Raw genomic sequence first — 21,462 nt, 5'->3', positions numbered from 1 at the left:
GAGCGTGCGCACACCTCCACCCATTCCCAGCTTCTAAAAGAACAAAACAAACTTTATTTTAAAACTTTATTTCTGCAAAGCCAATCAAGAAGTGTTGGAAGGGAAAAGTGTAAAAGTTATCCTTGCATATTTGGGAACTTCAGCAAGCACTTAAAAGTTTGAGAAAATGAGGACTTAAAACAAATCAAAGGCAATACTCAGCAACGTGTATTTTAAAACAATAATGATGTCCTTTCTTAAGCAACATTCCTTTTTTTCTGCTAATAGCTACAATATGATACAATGCGCAACAGCTCACTTGAAAGTGCTAGAATCAGAGGGTAAAGAAGAAAGCCATAAGCCATCCCACTTACATTTCCTACTATACAATGCCTTTTTTGATGCTTGATAAATCAAGCATTCATGTAGCATTACATTCAATAGAAACACCTCATACTTTGGGTTTAAGATCCTTGTCCCTCCAGTTCCGATGTCGTGACATCTGACTCTTCATCATTGTAAATATTTTCAGCCTGGAGATAACCAAATAAATTCACAGGTAAAAACAGAATTTACATCTGTGAATATACATTTTAAAATTTACTGTCAATTTGCTTTAGTGTTCAGTACCCTTTAAATTATTTGCCAATATATAAGTTCCCTAGACATACTTAGTCACCCACACACTAATCACTGTTCAGAAAAGGCATTTTCTAAAATTTTTTTCAAGCATCACTTGGAGCAGTGGTTAACTCAGAAAGTCAGATATTTAGTGTTCCTCATTAGAAAACTCAGCATCTTTGAACATCTTAACATTTTCCTCCCATATTCTTCTTGTGACTGCACTGATACCAGAGACCAGAACAATTAATGTCAAGGCTCCTGCTGACAGTACATGACAAATGTGAAGCAGATGTTGTGCGTGTTTACTTATATGAATGTGTGAGATAAAATGGTATTGAGGTATACCTTACTATGCTGTTAAAATGGAAAAGGCTTAAGAAGTTTAACTATTACTACTCTGTATGCACATGTGAATGTGTGGCACAGTAAGAAGACCACTTTGTGGAGTTGGTTCTCTCCTTCCACTTCTACTTCAGGCAATGATCTTATTAGGTCATATGGTTTGGGAAGGAAGCGTTTTACCTCCTGAGCCATTTTCCAGGCTCAGAAAAGGTTTCTTTAATCTGTTCCCATACTATACCTAAACAATAAAAGATTTCTATTACATTCTATCACCAGTGAAAAAGTTTTACAAGAGTTATGAAAAAAAAATTTCAACTCACCATCTGCCATATCTGCATGATGTTATCTTCAGACACTGAGCAAATGACCCAAGGTTCATTGGGGTTCCAGCTGAAGTCTGAAATCTTGGCAGTGTGTCCTCCATGAATAAACTTAATAAAAAAAAACCACAAAAGTCTTGATTTCATATCCTTTTCTATTGTAAAACTTTCAAGACTTTAAAATAGTTCCTAGAAGCCTTCTTAGGCTGTCCCACAATTTAGAGGTAGAGTGACATGGCCTCTGTAATCAATTCAAACCCCCAATATTCTAAGAAATTCCGAACTTTAGGGAAACGGACTAGAATACTACAGTGAACACCTAATACTATTTTGCTAATGTGTTCCAGTCACACATGTGCCCACACATTCAAACAGCTCAAGCAAGTTATTCATATCTTAAGTATTAGGCAGGACATTTCATCCCTAAGTTCTCTGGCCTCTGCCTATAATAAAAACATTTCCCTGTAACCAAGCATTTCTAACATGTATGATCATGTACTCTTTTATGGGCCTGACCAAAGAAATTTCCTGTTCTCTAGCCCTCTTTAACAGTAGCCATTCTTCCTCTCCTTTCTTCAAAAAATACTGAGACTCTTAATATCCACACTGCAGCAATGAACTTTCCCAAGAAATACCCAAGAAGGAATCTTATTTCTACAAGAGATTACCTCATAAGAAGGCAATGTGCCAGGTCAGGTGGTGATGGTGCACACCTTTAATCCCAGCACACGGGAGGCAGAGGCAGATAAATCTGAATTTAAGGCCAGCCTGGTCTACAGAGCAAGTTCCAAGACAGTCAGGGTTGTTACACAGTGAAACTATGTCTCAAAAAAAACAAAACAAAAAATCTCACTGTGCCCAATATACTTCATATTAGGACTTAGAGGAATTGATTCATCAGAAGAACAAAAAGTTTGACGAGTCCTCTGCCCACTAGGTTATATTCAATCTAAATAAAACTCCCTAATTTTATCAGTAAAAAATGTTATGAACACTTGAAACTGAGGCCTGGGCTAGAGGCCATCTACAAAAAAAAGGTGGGGGAGGGGAGACAACTTCCCCATAAATGAATGGTATGGTAAGCACTTACAAATGAACAATCTCATGCCACATACTCCCTCCCCTGTCCCAAACAGGCTCTTGCTCAGGTTCAAACTTCTGCCCTCCCCCCTTAGCTTTTAGTTATTGAACCACCTCTCTAGCTATCTAGCTATTAATTTATTACTCTTAAATAGTGAAAGTACTATTTGATTCAAGTTTTCTTTGAATACAGCAAAATCGTAATTTATTTTTTAAAAAGTATTTATGTGTATGTCTGAATATATACACATGGGTGCAGTGCCCACAGGAGCCAGATGTGTCAGATCCCAGATCCCTCTAGATCATTGTGAGTCACCTGGTATGTGGACTGGACTGTACTCTGGTCTGGTCCTTTGTCAAGTACAGTAGGTATTCCTAACTGTGAAACTATCTCACTCACTAACCCCCTAGTGGTTTTTCATAAGGACTATATTATAAAATTATTGCAACTATATATAGAGAAAACTGCCTATAGACAAAGAACTTTCTGAAAATACTATAAAGCCATGAATGCTCTGCTTCACAAACAAGACTTCAGAATACATAACTCACAATAAAATATTTAGATGCCACCATCTGGTTCTGGTAGCAGTTTATTGAGAAATAATTTTACTTGTTCTCCTCACCCCTCGTCAGGGTAACACACTGTCCACTGTGGCCTCAAAAGTCAAAACTTGACTTTCCTGCTTGAGCTTCTTGGGTTGTCAGATTATGCTTTAAGCAACAATGATAATGAGTGCCGAACCTTCTGGTCTATCTAAAACTCCTATCCTTTACTTGCCTGTAGCTGCTGGGCACAAGAGCCAAAGGACTAGGGAGCTTTCACAAAGTGGGAGTTAGTAAACACCTGTGTCTTGGGCTTACTCTCAAAAGATTTTCAGATACTATATTCAAGTTACCGTCACTTAAACATTTCCAGAAAACTTCTGGGGCTGTATTTAGCAGTTTTTGATAAATGTCAGAACCAATTCACAATAACTTCCTAGACTTCCTCTTTGAAACCACTGGCAAGCTAAAATTTGAAGCTCTGACCCATTCCTGAGAAATATAGTATGCATCTGATATTTAACCTAATACATACCAGGAGCTCTGGAGGCCCATCTTCTGCATCTTCTGCTGATTGTTCTTCTCCAATTTTACTATTAAGAGAATAAGACATCATCAAAAAGCTTTATCCATCCATCCATTATAAAAGTATTTCTCAGGCTGGAGAGATGGCTCAGAGGTTAAGAGCACTGGCTGCTCTTCCAGAGGTCCTGAGTTCAATTCCCTGCAACCGCATGGTGGCTCACAACCGTCTGTAATGAGATCTGTCGCCCTCTTCTGGCGTGTGGGCATACATGGAAGCAGAATGTTGTATATATAATAATTTTTTTTTTTAAAAAGTATTTCTCTATGAGAATTACTTAGGACAGTGGTTCTTAACCTCAGGGTTCAGAGGGGTCTAAGACCACTGGAAAGCAGATATTTACATTAAGACTCATATAACAGTAGCAAAAATTATAGTTATTAAGTAGCAGCAAAAATAATTTTATGATTGGGGTCACAACATGCAGGTTGAGAAAGTTGAGAACCACTGACTTAGGATTACTTTTCTATTATAGTATTGTGGTTTGTTTATTTCCTGGAAATGAGCTGGAGCCATTCATAATTAAAGTTGCAGAATGGAGAAATGTTGCTCATAATAAACATTAGCTTAAAATTCCTTCAATATTTTAACTGGTATTGATGCATCAGAATTCATACACATACAAAAGTAATGTACAGCCTCTATTCTTTAGGCCTTTTGCATTCTGGCATATCATATCTGTCTAACAATATAGCAGCTTTTGGCTATGCAATGTATAAGACAAAGAATGGTATGTCATGAATTTGGGGTGGGATAGGCTTGAGCCCAGGGCTCCACACATGGTAGACAAAAAAAAAAAAAAACTTCTTTTTGAGTTAGCCCCTCAAATTAAATTTTCTTTGTTGGTTTGAGACAGGGTCAGATTATGTAGTTCCAAGCTGGCTTTGAACTTGTGGTTGTCTATTGCAGCCTCTGGCCTGAGCATAGTAGTGCAAGCGTATGATCACTGCACTTGGAAGAGGAAGGCAGGAATATCAGGAGTTTGAGGCCAGTCTCAGGTACACAAGGTCCCGACACACACAAATACAATAATTCTGCTCATATGCTATGTGATTCCAATGAGATATAATCAATATTTTAATGTCTGTGGTGCTAGAGACTGAACCCATTGCCTTTCATATGCTAGCTCTCTCATTGAACCACATCATTCCTAGTCATGTGTAGCAAAAAGGTGTTTTAATTAGCAAAACACATATAACAAAGTTTCAAACTTGAGCAGTAACAAAATTCAGGGCTGCAAGTGACTCAGTAGTTAAGAGCACTAATTGATCTGGGTAGTGGTGGTGCACGCCTTTATCCCAGCACTCGGGAGGCAAAAGCAGGCAGATCTGAGTTTGAGGCCAGCCTGGTCTACAGAGAGAGTTCCAAGACAGGTTCCAAAGCTACAGAGAGACCCTGTCTCAAAAAACCAAATAATAATAATAATAATAATTAATAATAATAAATTCAAAAAATAAAAACACTTGCTCCATGCAGAACAGGAGTTTACTTCCAAGGACCTACACAGTGATGGTTTACAACTATCCATAATTCTTGTTACAGGGGAACTGATGCTGTTTTACTGCTTTCTGTGGGCACCTGGCATGCATGTGCTGCACATACACAGAGGCACAACACTCCTGAGCAATTTCTTATTTGCTGATTTACTTTTATATTACAGAACAAAAACTCTTAGGTAGTTAAGCGTATTGAAGCTGGACTAGCAAATTGCTTTCCTGGTTTATGAGTTCTATTATGTAATCTGTCAGATTAGCACATTTGTGCAGTACCTCATCACCAGATCCTCCATTACCTTAAATCCCACACATTCAGGCGGCGATCAGTACCACTTGAAGCCAGAATAGTTTCATTATGTGGAGACCAGTGAACCTAGCAATAGATATTTCAAAAACTTATTTAAAGAGTTCTCTGTTCCGTGGTTTGTAGTTATCATTCTAAACCCTATTTCCCCACTTCACATTCTATATCCATTTCAGGCCCAAGGCTTTCAAGTGACTCCTAACCACCACCTTGCTGGTTCTGAACCCAATGCTTTGTGCTTCCTCTACCACTTAGCTCCATCTCCTATCTCTTAAAGGGCCTTGCCCCCAAGTCTGCACCCAAAAAAGTCAAAATTCTCTAGTGCCAAAGAACTCAGGTAGAAACCCAAGAAAACTTTCTGGCCCATAACCATTTATGAAACCTTTAAAACTTCAGTCTATCCTAACCCATAATCCTCTGTTCTAAAACCATGTATAAGACCTTTTTTGCTAGTGGATCCTCTTCAGTTAAGTGTCACTCTTAACTGAAGAACCCTTGAAACATATATTTCAAATTGAGTCTGTTCTTAAAGAATTTTTCTTCTACTTCTGAACAGGGGGGCTTCCCAAAAACAATGGTAGCAACAAAAATCTATCATCCTGATAGTTTTACATATAGTAAAACCAAGAGGAACTTTGACAAGAACTTAATGTCCAATAACCCACCAAATCAAAGAAAAAATTTGCCAGGTGGTGGTGGCATACACCTTTAATCCCAGCACTAGGAAAGCAGAGGCAATGAGAGCTATGCGTTCAAGGTCAGCCTGATCTATAGAATGAGTACCACAATACCCAAATCTACAAGAGAGAAATCCTATCTTAGGGGGAAAAAAACCACTAAAAAATATTCCTCCCCCTTCATAAAGTCACTATAACCTGACAAAAAGACATCAAAAAACTGGGCTGGCAAGACAGATTAATGAATAAAAGTCCTTATCACAAAATAAAAAAAAAACCCTGGGCTGGAGAGATGGCTCAGAGGTTAATTAAAAGAGCACTGGCTGCTCTTCCAAAGGTCCTGAGTTCAATTTCCAGCATCCACATGGTGGCTCACAACCATCCAAGATGAGATCTGGCACCCTCTTCTGGCCTGCAGGCATATAGAACACTATATACAATAAATAAATCTTTTTAAAAAAAACCTGAAAATTTGAGTTCACCAACCAGATCCTATGATAGTAGGAGAAAACTGACATCTCTGAAGGTATCTTGACCCCCCTCCACATATTTATGCCCATATAAATGCACAATTAAATAAAAAATTTTAAGAACACCCTTAAAATTTTCAAAAAGAATGTCACATACCTGAAAAATTTCATCCTTATGCGATTCAAAGGTATGGAGTTTTAGTTTTAGATTGCGCAGGTCCCATAAAGCCACAGTCTATAGAGAAGAAACCAAATGAAAATGACTTCTATACTTTAACACATAAAGTACAAAATAACAGGGCTTGGTAAACACTATTGGGGGGGGGCATGAAACCTTATCTGCAGAGCCAGTTGCTAGAATGAACTCGCTGTAGGGATTGAATGAGAGGCAGTTGACCTCAGCAGTGTGTGCATCCACCAAATGGCTTGGCTTAGAAGTAGTATTGGATCTGGTGTCCCATCTGAAACACAAGGCATATACACTTATAGCTCCCAAATGCTTGACTCAGGAGAGGCTTATTCCTTTCTGCGTAAGCTCTGATGTGCTCACCCATTCACAAATACACAAACCATACACAGCTGGCAATTTAGATTTTGACTACTAAATGACATATTTTAAACCTTCAGATAACAACTGGAACAATTATTTCTAGGTCCTTTTTATTGGATTTCTAATCTTAATTACCTATTTTAGGTATACACAAAACAGACTACACAGAATAATGTAATTAGCCTTGTCAAATTTCAGTATATTGTTCTCGTGTCAGTACTTATGAAACAAAGTAGTCAATGATTTTAATGCAGCTCTATAGCCACATCCTGATAGAAACACTCTAATCTGTACTAATTTGAGTTTATCGCCACTCAAGCTATTTCTCATTTTTAGCACAAAAAACATAACTTTCATGAAATAAAATTCAATCAGTCTGTCAATCAGTGATGGTCATGCAGATCACCCATCATGGTTCCACTGAACCTTCCATCTTACATCATAAGTTTCTGATCATCAGCAACAGATCCAAACAAGGACTCATGCAGCAGATGCCAGGCCACATCCTCCACAACAGCTGAGTGGCCAGTAAAGATTGCTTTAGCATCCACAATTTTGCCTTCCTTTGGTCCTGCATTTATATCCCACAGGCAGACAGTCTAAGGGAGAAGGAGAAAGAACTAAAGCTATAAAAATGTCAGATTTAAAAGTTAACATCTTATTTAGGAACATACCTATCTCCCTAAAACCAAACAGACAATTGCTAGTGTGATTTATTATCAACGAGAACTAAATGGTAAGAGCCTAATGTTGAAGACAATATGGCCTATGGTAATAGGATAGAGAAATCAAACTGGAACCGAGCTAGAAGCTTTTACTACTTGCTGGCTAGCCTTCCACCTCCATCCTGGTGCCAGGAGGGTAAAAAAGTCATTAACAGTCTTATTCAGCTCTGAATTCTGCATACCAAGGCAAGATGTACATACTGGTGCAATAGTGGCAAGACTGTTACTTTATTTGTATGTAGGAGGCCCATTCCACAGGAAGGAAACATTGCACTGTAAACCTGTCAAAGCTCATGGTTTAGGAGGCCATAGGGTTAGCTACAGCTGCTATTAAGTAGAAGGACTTAGGAGTAACTGCTTAACATCTGTGGAATTTCATTTGGGGACTAATGAAAAGTCTAATATTAGTAGCAATGAATACACAACTTCTGAACAAAATAAAACCTGTTGAGTTTTACACTTAAATAATAAATGAAAAAGTTAATCTGAAAGTCTTCTTTTAAACAATAGTACCCCTCCAATCTTCAAAGAGCTTTGTGATATCCTAAGACTCTAACAGATTAGTCTGCAGCCATTGTCTTAAAACCTAGGAAAATGTTAACACAACAATGTATGGATGGCATTATCTTAGAAAATTTTGCATCTACACAGAGATCCTTTAGCTTAGATCTGTCTATGACTCTTTTAATATTAATATAAGATACAGCAGATTAAGGAAAGTGTGGTTCTTACATGGTCATCAGATGCACTCAGGAGATGGCCACTCAAATTAGAATTCCAAGAAAGGCCATAGCCTTCCTTTTGGTGACCTCTTAATCTAAGATCAGGATTACATTCTCCACTTGGATCTAAGAGAAATAAAGAAAACACATTAACCACTAAGTTATCTGTTCATCAGACTTGGTAAGAGCCAAGTTTCAGACTCCTTCACTCAGTGAGCCACGTAACAATTCTACAAGGATAAAGAGCACATCTAACCTACAACTGCTTTGACTGGTTTTGGAAAACTTAATATTATCACCAACATAAAAGTGGTGAAAACTGTATCTATCCCATAAATCGGTATATTAGCAACCCCATATTCCCACCCAAAGGCAATTTTTAGAACTATATCTAACATAGGAGATCTTGCTACTCATTTAGTCCTTGTATATCTCTGGGGTAGCCTGAAACCATCCATGAATGACCTTTGGCCAACATCTCAGAATGTGACATGCTCAGAGCAGTGAAGGCTTGCTGTAGCAATTTGTTGTAGGACTGTCTATCAAGGATGCATCTAACGTCACTGTTGAAGCTGTTGAATTTCATTACCATGAATGTACATGGAGTCTGTGACCTGATTTCCATTAGAAACTCCAGACCCTGGGACTCAAACAGGCTTCTCTGGACAGTCACTTAGCACATATTCCTGTGGTTTTCTGCTACAGAAAATGTCCTGTTTAACCCTAAAAAGTACTCAGAAGCCTATGTATGTTCCCTCTAGAGACTTATCTACTGCCTATCTACCTGACTAATGCTCTTTTTTTTTTTCTGTGTTTTGCTCTGGATCCTTTGCTGTAATAAACCACATCTGCAAGTAACCTGCTGTTAGGATTCTTCTGGTGAATTACACAAACTGGTTATAGGATTCCCCAATTTGTAAACTTAAATATTAAGACAGTATACTATTTAGTTTGTTTATGTATAGGTGTTTGGTCTGTATGTATGTCTATGTACCACATACATATGTGGTGCCCAGAAGCCAAAAGGTGTTGGATCCACTAGAACTAGAGTTACAGAGGCTGTAAGCTGCTATGTGGGTGCTGAGAATCAAAGCCAGATTCTCTGGAAGAGAAAGAAACCAGAGTTCCTAATTGCTGCTGAGTCATCTCTTCAGTCTCCATAGTGTAGTACTTGAAACAATTTTTAAATTACCATACTGAATAAAAAAGATGTTTATTTAAGTAATGGTCTGGCTTTATTATTTATTACATACCTGGTTTAGCAGGGTGTTTTGTATAGTCAAAAACCAATACATCAGAAGATGGTGTTTTTGTGGCAATGATGTGAGGATTCTGTGGCATATAACGAGCACGGTTTACTTCTCCTTCATGATTAATTTTAATTTCACATTCAATTTTTCCTGTTACGGAACCAAAGCCACCAAATTCTGTCGTGCGAAAACAAACAAAACATACACTCAGAATTAAAACTCATAAGTCACTTAATTCAATCAACCCAACATTTTTAAAGTATTTATTTATTATGTATACAATATTCTGTCTGTGTGGCACCAGACCCCATTACAGATGGCTGTGAGCCACCATGTGGTTGCTGGGAATTGAACTCAGGACCTTTGGAAGAGCAGACAATGCTCTTAACCGCTGAGCCCTCTCTCCAGCCTCAACCCAACAGTTTTTACTGACAAAACAGAACACAAACTGAGGAGAAAAAAAATCTCTAAAATATAGGCTTCCTGCCATATGATATTTATTCTCAAAGCCCATTTGCACTATATTGCTATCTACCTCATAGAAGTTAATATCGTTCTACCATGGACTAATTTTTTAAACATTTATTTGTTTGTTTATTATGTATACAATATTCTGTATGTGTATTCCTGAAAACCAGAAGAGGGCACCAGACCTCATTACAGATGGTTGTGAGCCACCATGTGGTTGCCGGGAATTGAACTCAGGACCTTCGGAAGAGCAGTGCTCTTAACCACTGAGCCATCTCTCCAGCCCCCATGGATTAAAAATTTTTTTAAATTATTTATTTATTATGAATACAGTATTCTGCCTGCATGTATCCCTGCAGGCCAGAAGAGGGCACCTAATCTCACTGCAGATGGTTGTGAGCCACCATGTGGTTGCTGGGGATTGAACTCAGGACCTCTGGAAGAGCAGGCAAAGCTCTTAACCACTGAGCCGTCTCTCCAGCCCATGGATTAAATTTTTAAAGCAAACTAGTCTTTCAGTTGTTAAGATGTGATTACTGACAAAAATCTCACCTTCTGTACTACTGCATATAGTTTTTTCTCATTTTAAATTGCTGAGTAATACTTTAAAACATACCATAATGTGTTTAACCAATTTACTATGATCCAAATTTTTAAATCTTGTAAATGTTATTGTGAAAACTTGACATACATGCTGCGTGAATAGTTCTTTAAAGTTATATTGCTAAGCCAAAAGCTAACAGTATAAAATTTTAATATACATGCTTTGAAGGTATATTTTCTTTGTCATCAATATCGGAATGTGCAAGATACCCACCTCCCTTGTCACTGTCACAATGGGAAGCATCAAACTGTGCATCATCATTGGGAATATGAACTCGAGCAACCACCAGATGATTCTGCTCATCAGATGTATGAGTGCCCAGCACTAGCCAATGAAGGGCATAATCCTTTCCTTCTGGTCTGTTTAGAAGAAAAAAAAGCCACACCAACTCTATACAAATTTTTCAGTTACTAACAAATTCAGTCTGTTTTCCTCAAAATACATTAAATTTCTTTAAGAAATACATAGAGAACCAACTATAAACCTGCTTCCCATCTAGTTACCAGTTTTATTATCCCCATACTTTCTTTTTTTTTTTTAAAATATTTATTTATTTAGTATACAATATTCTGTGTGTGTGTATGCCCGCAGGTCAGAAGAGGGCACCAGACCCCATTACAGATGGTTGTGAGCCACCATGTGGTTGCTGGGAATTGAACTCAGGACCTTTGGAAGAACAAGCAATGCTCTTAACCACTGAGCCATCTCTCCAGCCCCCCATACTTTCAAATATATGAAAATGTTCTTTATGAAGAGGGTTTTTTTTCTTCCCCCTTAAAAGTTATCTTCCTTGGCCTCAATTACCATCATAAATGCTACCTTTCCTAGAGCAGCACTCCGAAGACAGATCGACTCATCAAACACACCAATATCTACATCAGTCCATATACACATATATTCCAGCTTCCTACTCAAATTATACCTTCAGCCCCCTAGACACATTTTAACATAGCTGACATTTAATAAGCTAGATGTTTCTTTTTTCCAGTAAGAGACAATGAGGTAAAATAGAATGAGTAAAGTGTTAATTCAGGAAAAAAATGTGTTTATATCCTGGTTCAAACTAAAACTAGCTATATACAATTGTTTAAAGCACAATCTCCCTCTGATCTCATTTTCTTCACCTAAAAATTAGCCTAAGTGCGAATGGCAAGATATAAAACCACTTATTTGTGTTTATGATGCCTATGAACATTCTCAATGTTACTGTTTTTGTTACCTTGTTCTAGGGAAACTGACCTTGAAGCTGAAAAACTTTCCAATGCCTCTTGGACCTTGATCCAAGCAGTGATTTTTATGCTGGTACATATCAGTAATGCTTTCCCATTTGTCTTATCTACAACAGCAATTTTGAACCATGTACCATGGTCCCACATAGAAGCAGGGCTCTAGGCCCCAACACCATTCAAGTTAGGCCATTTATCTATTCCTAAATTTCACTTCTACAAAGGTATCAGTGACTTTTAATAACAAAAAGGTTTGGAGGTTATATCTACACATGTTATTTAATAGTAAGTTACAAAATTAAGTTCCAACAAGGTAAAGTTTGGCTTAGGATAAAACATAAGCAACGCCTGAACAGAATAGGTAGCCATAGCTAAGCAGAGTTACTTTGGGGGTTAAGTTTTACTTGATGCACACACAGTAAACCAAAAATGTGGGAATAGGCATGTGCACACTTATTTTTACTCAGCAAAAATAACAGATAATTTAGTCTCTAGAGCTTGGTGGCCTACATCTATCATCTATAATCTCAATTATTCAGGCTGCTGAGACAGGAAGATCACATGGTCTATAGGACCATGTAATGAGTTTAAAGTTAAGTGTGCATAACTAAACAAAGACCCTGATTCAAAACAAAAAGATTTAGCTTGGTAGTACAGTATTTGATTCCTATGCATGAAACTCTGGGTTTAATTTCTAGTGCTGGGGTGGGTAGTAAAATAATGTACTTTAGGAAAACTTGAGACAAATTAAAATCTTTACAGGGAAGTGACTTAAAATGAAAATGATCTTAAATATATTTCATAAGAGAATTATTTTGGAAAAGAAAACAACAAAAAGTGACTATTTTAGTGGGGTTAAGGAAGAAAACGAAGACCAGTAGGTAAATTAAAGCAGGTAAACAGCTTTGTTTATTGTACGGCCTTTCTAAGAGGCTAAATGTCCATCATTAAAAACACAACCTACTTTCCTAAACTTACATTATTTTCCTCAATATCGGATAAACTCTAAGGCACTGATAAAACTATCTATGCTGGGTATGATGTTGCACACCATTAATCCCAATACTCCAAGGCTGAGGCAGATCTCTGGGAATTTGAGGACCCATTCACTGGTCTACATGAGGTTCAGGTCAGCCAGAGCTGCACAGTGAGACAGACCCTTTCTCAAGTTTAAAATGTGCTCTATTACAAGGCTCTTTTTAGCAGCACTGTTTGTAGCAGCAAGAGTGAAAACAACCTAAACATTTATCAACAAGGAAACAAAGACATAAACTGTATTTATAAATAAAATTGTGTGGTATCCTTATAAAGAATGGGTATTAGCATAGTGATAGAGTCTCTGATATATTTTTGTTTGATTTTTGAGAGGGGGTCTATGTAGACAGGTCTACATAGTCAGATCTTCCTGTTTCTGCCTCCCGTGTACTGGGATTAAAGTTGTGTGCCACCATGATTGGCTTTCCAATACATTCTTTAATAAAAACAACTTGCTGGCTGGAGAGATGGCTCAGAGGTTAAGAGCATTGCCTGCTCTTCCAAAGGTTCTGAGTTCAATTCCCAGCAACCACATGGTGGCTCCCAACCATCTATAATGGGGTCTGGTGCCCTCTTCTGGCCTGCAGGCATACACACAGACAGAATGTTGTATACATAATAAATAAATATTTTTAAAAAAATAAAAACAACTTGCTACCATACAAAATAAATCCCAGGAACTGAAAGGTAGAGGTCACCCATTCTTCATTGTAAGTTTGAGGGTCCGATGGTCTCAGAAAGAAAAAAAAAAAGATAACAAAGCCAGGTCTTGTTATCCTAGCTACTCAAAAGCTGAGGCAACAGAAGAATTCCATTTTCAAGGCCACCCCCAGCTACTGAGACTATAATTCAAAATGAAAAACACATGCATTTTTTTTTGAGTCTAAGAATAATGCTTGGTGGTAGAGTGCTTGACTAGTAATCTCCAGGCCCTGAATTTCAATCTTTTATTTTTTTTTAAAGATTTATTTATTATGTATACAACATTATGCCTCGATGTATGCCCACACGCCAGAGGAGGGTGCCTCAGTACAGATGGCTGTGAGCCACCATGTGGATGCTGGGAATTGAACTCAGGACCTCTGGAAGAGCAGCCAGAGCTCTTAACCTCTGAACCATCTCTCCAGCCCCTGGATTCAATCTTCAAGACCAAAAGAAAACAAAAACACAAAACCAAACACAAAACAACAAAGGATAATGTACTTCTATAGTCTGTAAAGATGGGCAAGAAATTGAAAACAGCTGCCTCTGGTAGAGAAGGGGGAATTAGAAATATGTAACATGGAAGGGGACCTACTTTTCACAATATATATGTGTACTCATTGTTACTTACGAATTTTTTATATTTATTTATTTATTATGTATACAATATTCTGTCTGTGTGTGTGCCTGTAGGCCAGAAGAGGGCACCAGACCCCATTACAGATGATTGTGAGCCACCATGTGGTTGTTGAGAATTGAACTCAGAACCTTTGGAAGAGCAGGCAATGCTCTTAACCTCTGAGCCATCTCTCCAGCCCTTACAATTTTTTTTTAACAAAGAACAAGAATATAATTCAGTGGTAAAGTGCTTGCCTTGAATGTTGCTAGATTCAATCCTTAGTTTATAAACACTTTTTAAAAAGCTTAATCAATTATTTGGACAAGTCTAAGTAATTATTAGAAAGCATGTTGAATATAGGCAGAAGGACACATGAGGTAGAACAGGGTCTTGTTACTCAAAGACAGGCATTTTGTAAAAATCAGCCAGTATTTCCACCACTGTATGTGGTTAATACAGTACAAGTCACTTCATACCCTCAAAATAAAACCCCACAAAGCAGCACACAGTGGCCCTCAATATTCAGTAATTCTTGTACCTTGCATTTTCTTATAATTCTCAAGCCTTTGAACACCTACAATTTGATCTCACAAATTCTTTCTACACAAATAACACTTTAAAGTCAGACCATGGTGGTGCATGCCTTTAATTCCAACCCTTGAGAAACAGAGGCAGGCAGAACTCTGAGAGGGGTCAGCTTAATCTACATAGCAAGTTCTAGGCCAGCACTACCTAGTGAAACCATTTCAAAGAAATCTTTTTCTTGGCGCTAGAGAGATGGCTCAGTGGTTAAGAGTACTGACTGCTCTTCTAGAGGACCCAGGTTCAATTCCCAGCACCCACATAACAGCTGACAACGGTGTCAATTAAAAATAGTGTAAAATTATTTTTAGGCTATATATAGATTTGGGTCCCATCCTCGTGATAACTCATTAAGTATATGCAAATAAAACTCTCCCAAATGCAGATTCTAGTCCTAAACACTTCATAAGGAATATTCAGTCTGTATTATTTTTTAAAACTTTCAAGTAAAATGCATCATAAGTAACATTAAGCAGTGTTTACTGCGTATGATGGTACAAGTCTTTTAATCTCAGCACTCTGGAGACAGGCAGTTTTAGGCCAGTCAGGGCTACATAGTGAGACCATGTCTAAAGAAAAAAAGTTTGGGGCTGGAGAGATGGCTCAGAGGTTAAAAGCACTGACTGCTCTTCCAGAGGTCCTGAGCTCAATTCCCAGCAACCACATGGTGGCTCACAGCCATCTATAATGGGATCTGGTGCCCTCTTCTGGCATGCAAGCATACATGAAAGGAATGTTGTATACACATAAATAAATAAATCTTTAAAAAAAGGAAAAAAAAGCTTTCGCTGAAGTCCAAATAAAGAGGTATTTCAACTTGTAATATTATTTCTGAACACCAGGCGGTGTTGCTATAAGCCTTTAATCCTAACACTCTGGAAGCAGAGGAAGGTGGATCTCTGTGAGTTCGAGGCCAGCCTGGTCTATAGAGCAAGTTCCAGAACAGCCAGGGCTGTTACACAGAGAAAACCTGTCTCAAAAAAAAATATGTCTAAACAGGCCAGGCACACTTTTAATCCCAGCATTCTGGAAGCAGAGGCAGGAGTATCTAGTTCTTCTAGACTATTCTATCTATACAGTGAGTTTCAGGCCAGCCAGGGCAACATAGCAAGACCCTGTCTTTAAAATAAATTAAAAACAGGATGAGGTAGGAGAATCAACATCAGTCATCACATAACTGTGTTTTTACTCTACACAAGACACTTAAAATACAAGACTACATTTAATTCCCCCAAATGTACGTAAGCTGGTACTAACATCTTCTGTTATGTGTAGATGGGACAACTAAGGTAGATGAGTCTAAACAACCTGCCTTAGCACACAAAGCTAATGAGCAGAGTCAAGATTCAAACCCAAGTCTCTGACCTTACAGTCCCCATTCTTTTCTATTATGCTGTAGTTAAGTTTAAAAAAGGTTTAAAAAGAACCATTAATTGCCAAGAATTTAAGTCCTGATTAAGAAGAAGACAAAAAAGAAAAATGCAACACAATTCCAAAGAAACCTCGATACTTTTGTATATAGGCTCATTTTTTGTCGTTTTTAATTTTTTTCAAGATTTATTTGATTTCAAGCATATGAATGTTTTGTTCTATTTGTTTTTCTGAGACAGGGTTTCTCTATGTAACAGCCCTATCTGTCCTGGAACTACCTCTGTAGAGCAGGCTAGCCTCTAATTCAGAGATCCTTCTGCCTCTGCCTCCTGAGTGCTGAGATTAAAGGTGGGCATCACCACCACCCGGCACATACGAATATTTTGACTACTTATATTTCTGGTCACCATATGCATGCCTCAGACCTGCATTAAGTCAGAAAGGGACATCAGATCCCTGGAACCTGAATTACAGAAGGTTATGAGGTACCAGGTAGGTGCTGGGAATCAAACCCAGGTATACTTTTCTTAAAAATATTTATTTATTATGTATACAATATTCTATCTGTGTGTATGACTGCAGGCCAGAAGAGGGCACCAGACCCCATTACAGACGGTTGTGAGCCACCATGTGGTTGACTGGGAATTGAACTCAGGACCTTTGGAAGAGCAGGCAATGCTCTTAACATCTGAGCTATCTCTCCAGCCCCCCCCCCTTTTTTTTTACAATATTTATTTATTATGCATACAATATTATGTCTGTGTATGACCGCAGGCCAGAAGAGGGCACCAGATTCTATTACAGATGGTTGTGAGCCACCATGTGGTTGCTGGGAATTGAACTCAGAACCTTTGGAAGAGCAGGCAATGCTCTTAACCTCTGAGTCATCTCTCCCCAGTGCTCTTAGCCGCAGAACCATCTCTCTGGCCCCCTTTTTTTTGAAACAGAGTCTTACAATGTACCTCAGGCAGGCTTATAATTTGGAATTATAGCCATGTGTCACCACACCCACTTCAATCTACTTTTTATACTATTTATACTCATTCACTTATTTATTGTGTGTGTATGTGTATGTCTGTAACAGTGTGCATGTGAAGATCAGAGGACAACTTGCAGGAATCAATTCTATCATGTGGGTTCTGGAGACTGAATGCAGGTCCTTGGGCTTAGAGGCAAGTACCATTATGCTGAGCAACACTGCCAGCCCTCAGTCTATTTTAGAATCTGCACAAAAACAGCTCAGCCACAAAGCACTTGCCTATCATGCTAAGGCCCTGGGATTGACTAACCCACAGTGCTGAAAAAAAAAATTGATGCCTATAAGTCCCCATTATTTAGCCATTCCCAACTCTTCCCTCATCTGTACATTTAGATTTTAAAATAAACTTTTGGTATTAAAAAAAACTTGCAAATAAAAAGCACCACAGATTTGAGACAGTAAGCAACCATCTGCTAATTCAATGTTCATGTATGGAATCTAGCCATTACAAGTAACTTTACTTCAAATTACTTCCTTTTACAACTGGTCACAAAATCTTTCTTGTATATCAGTTTTATTTAATCCTAATTATACTCTTAACACAGAAATTCAATATACTTTAAGGTATGTGACCATATTACTATTGGAAAAGGTACATGCCTATATAAGAAAGGTAATCTAATGCAGGCGGTGCCTTGATTCTGGAGCCAACCGGTTTGGGTTGGTTGAGCTGGGGGTTTGTAAGTCAGGCAATCACCAGTAGTGTGCACTTGAGCGTAGTATTTTACTTGTCAGCCCTTTTCCTCTTTGGAAAATCTAGAATGATAAAATGTACCTCTATCATACTTCGTTATGAGGCTTAAACTCCTCAGATTTGCCAGGTCCTCGTCTGAGTGCTCAGTAAATATCAGCAATTATGCCAGAGAAATTTTACAAATATTTGAGACAAGCACTTAACAAGAATCTCAACCTAAATTCCATACAGAAAACAAATGACAACCATTTCTTTCATCACCTATTGCCAAATTCGTTTCTCCTTTGGTAGATTTTATGTGTGTGTGTGTGTGTGTGTGTGTGTGTGTTTGCTTTAAGCATCATATAAATGTTTGTTACCAAAAATCTATCAAGCCGTAATAGCTTTTATTATGTATATAATCTTTCCTCTCAAGTATGAAAATATTGGTCTGGAATCCAGAAATGCTGGTCTAATACAACCCCATGGAATGCCAAAATATTGAGCATTTCCTATCAACGCCAGTAGTCTCACAATAGTCTCTCCCTTCAATACCACATTTCTATGCCAGAAATAATCTCAGAAATCTAAAGTTCTGAACATAAAAACCAGTTGCCACTGTGTGTAAAATCAGAAGAAAGAGAGCAATTAAATCTAAGCAAAAATAAAAGTTGCCAGAAACCCTTACTTAGTCACTTCAGGAAGCCACTGAACGGTAAGACTGGGCCACTGAAGAGCATGGGTCATAACCAGGTCATACAGAAACGGTGTATTCTTCTTCCAGATTTTATATTCTTCGTTGATGACACGCTCCTCCACAGTATCTTCAAACACTGAAATTTGGAGAAAGCCCACAATTAAGTGGCTGAGAAGGATCGAAGTCAAAATACGGATACGGATACTGGAGGTCACCTCGAAATGGCCACACCTTATCTGTTCTTTCCTTTTACCTATTATGTGCACACGAACTGCTTTTCCAGAAAGTGAAGAGAATACTAACACCAGGAAGCTTTTTCACCCCCACTTTCAAGATCAGTATCGCCTGCGTTCAACCAACTGGGTCATTAATTGATCTAACATCGAGAATTTCAGCCTTTTATAGCTGTTCGCACCTGTTTGAAGATGACCTGTATTGTAAAGGGGCGCCAAGACCCACTCGAATGGACAGATCCACGTGCAACAGAACCCCACAGGCCAGCTTCCTCCATCCCCGCTCCAGAGGAGGCCCCAGCTCCCACCCTGCCAGCACTGGCAGCCATAGTCCGGCGGGCTCCAGAGCCTCCCCACCCCCCCCCCAACACGGACGAGGGCCGCGACCCCGAGATGGACTGCGAACATGCGCACGGAAGGATCGGCGGCGTCCGCCCCCGCCCGCGCCCCCCCACCCCGAGCCAAGGGCGCGGGAGGGAGCTAGGCCGCGGAGGGGGCGATGTGGGGGAGGGGGCCTAGCCCTCGGCCCAGTGCCCGGCTCCGGAAATGCACGCAGCCCTCCGCCGAGCCAGCAGGCCCCGTCCCGCGGAGGCCCCCTCCAGGCGCGCGCCCAGCCTCGCGTCCAGCCCCGCCCCCTGCTCCTCACGCCAACTCGCGCCTTTCCCCGGCGCGTGCCGCGGCCTCGCGCGCTCGCCCGCCGCCCCGCAAGGGCCTCCTTACTCTCTTTACTCGCCATCTTGCGTCGCGGTCGTTCGCTCCCCTTTGCCGCCTCGGACTTCTCTCGGTAGCCAAGAGCAGCCCGGATCGCAGGCGCTCTTGCCTTTCCGAAGCACGTCACGCGCTCCTAGCTCGGGTGGTGTGAGCTCGGTCGGGCTGCCTGGGTGCTCCCCCCAGACGCCGCGTCCTTCTCTCCGGCCTCCTTCCCCGCTTGCGGGTACCGAGGTCTGAGACGCTCTTCTCTCTCTCTCTCTCTCTCCAAACTTGGAACGAGACTTTTCAACCCGCGCCTTTCAGCCCGCCCAGGCAGCTGAGCGCAGGCGCATCCGCCCTGGGAAACCGGAGAGGCGGTGGGGAGGCGGGCCTGGGAGCCAACGGCTCCACCGCTCGGACCAATCGCGGGCGGTGGGCGGGCTTTCCGCGGCTTCGGGGGGCGGGCTTCTCCCGAGTGGGTGGGACGGGCCGCGGCAGGAAGTTTGCTAGGCGCAGGCGCGAGGCATCGCTCGGCGCTCCCGGGGCTGGCTGCGGGGGCGGATGGGGCCACGCGGGGGTGGGGCGGATGGGAGCGCAGCGTGCTGGCTGCGCGGGGGCTGCAAGCCTCAGGGCCAAGGAGCCCTGGGGCCCGCGGGGCGTGGTTGCTGGAAGCGGCAGCAGCGGCGGGGGTGCGAGGGGGGTAGGGAAGCTGCTGCCGCCTTAGCAAAGCACAATCTCAGAGCTAGCGAGGAAAATGGTTTCCTAGTCTCGAGAGATTACAGTGCCCGCAAAGTCTCCCAGATAATCACGGACATGCAGTTTTCTGCACCCCTCAAAGAGTCTCACCCAGCCGTTTTGAGAGCCCAGTTGAGCACGGCGATGTTTGTCATAAACGAAAGGGACCTTTAGGAGGGACTCGGTGTTTTTCCTGCCTTAAATGGGGCCGGCCTTTTAAAATACGAAGCCTGCCGTGGCCCGGGCCTCCAGTCCGCCCGTGGCCTAACGCCGACTTAAGATCACTTTTTGTTTGTTCGCCTTTTTGCGTCCTTAACACACTGGTTTGTTGGCTTCACGCTGCAGGGGATTTTGGGGCCTGTTCAGGCTTTCCTAGCTCAGTTCCTGCCTAGGCCCCTGCTGAGTCATTCTCATTCCCCCGAAGGGGTCCCATTTTGACCCCGCTGCCGGCTGCCGGCACGGGAAAGAGCTGGGCTGGGCTAATCTAGGTCCGCATACCTGAGCTCTGCTTTGCTGTCAAGCTTTACTGCCCGAAGGCTGGGGGGTGGGGGTGGGGGGAAAATGCGGGCGTTGCAGAGAAAGAGCCACATGTTCTCCAAAGGGGACTGGAGAGGAGAAAATGAGGGCCAGAGCAGAGGGGCCCGGGCGCCTACGCTTAAAGGGAACGCAGTCCTACATCTCGTCTCAGAGGCTCTCCTTGCAAAAACACCCCCGGAACATTTGTTCCCTTGATAGCTTTCCAAGTGCCTTCATGCTTAAACGCAACCGTGCAGATGCCGCGGTGATGCCCTCTTTTCTGATCGGAAAACAAACTCAGACGCTACTCTAGTATGTGGCAGAAACAGTCATATTCCCTTATATAGAAATTTACTGCCTTGGGTCTCCGTTTTCCCATGTGGTACAATTCATTATTATAACGCCCTCCTCCATGTCAGCTCCAAGAATCTTGTCGGTGACTAACGCAGAGGGGGTGGTTGGAGAGGGGGCGGGTTAGAAGGGTGTTGGAGCATGTGTCCTCCGTGTTCTAGAACACTGGTGGTCAAACATTTTTAAAAAGGGGCCAGACAGTCTTCCGTTTTGTAGCACAATAGCCATAGAAAATATGAATAAATATGGCCAT

At 40.8% G+C, this 21,462-nt stretch overlaps 1 protein-coding gene across 1 annotated transcript; it reads right to left on the bottom strand.

The window, feature by feature from the left end:
• Nucleotides 1-52: 52 nt before the first annotated feature.
• Rbbp7 (RB binding protein 7, chromatin remodeling factor) lies at nucleotides 53-19,920 on the bottom strand. Its single transcript, XM_038316404.1, has 12 exons — nucleotides 19,638-19,920; nucleotides 18,676-18,820; nucleotides 10,954-11,099; nucleotides 9,672-9,845; nucleotides 8,429-8,544; nucleotides 7,410-7,570; nucleotides 6,756-6,882; nucleotides 6,579-6,656; nucleotides 5,267-5,343; nucleotides 3,427-3,484; nucleotides 1,266-1,376; nucleotides 53-512 (listed from the first exon to the last, which is right to left on the bottom strand). Exons 1-12 carry the CDS (start codon nucleotides 19,651-19,653, stop codon nucleotides 444-446), a joined length of 1,278 nt encoding a protein of 425 aa, XP_038172332.1. The 5' UTR covers nucleotides 19,654-19,920; the 3' UTR covers nucleotides 53-443.
• Between the last annotated feature and the right edge of the window lie 1,542 nt (nucleotides 19,921-21,462).

This window comes from Arvicola amphibius, chromosome X, assembly GCF_903992535.2.
Source record: "Arvicola amphibius chromosome X, mArvAmp1.2, whole genome shotgun sequence".
Lineage (NCBI taxonomy): Eukaryota > Metazoa > Chordata > Mammalia > Rodentia > Cricetidae > Arvicola > Arvicola amphibius.
The sequence above is the reverse complement of the archived record's forward strand: the minus strand, read 5'-3'. Positions and strand labels throughout refer to the sequence as shown.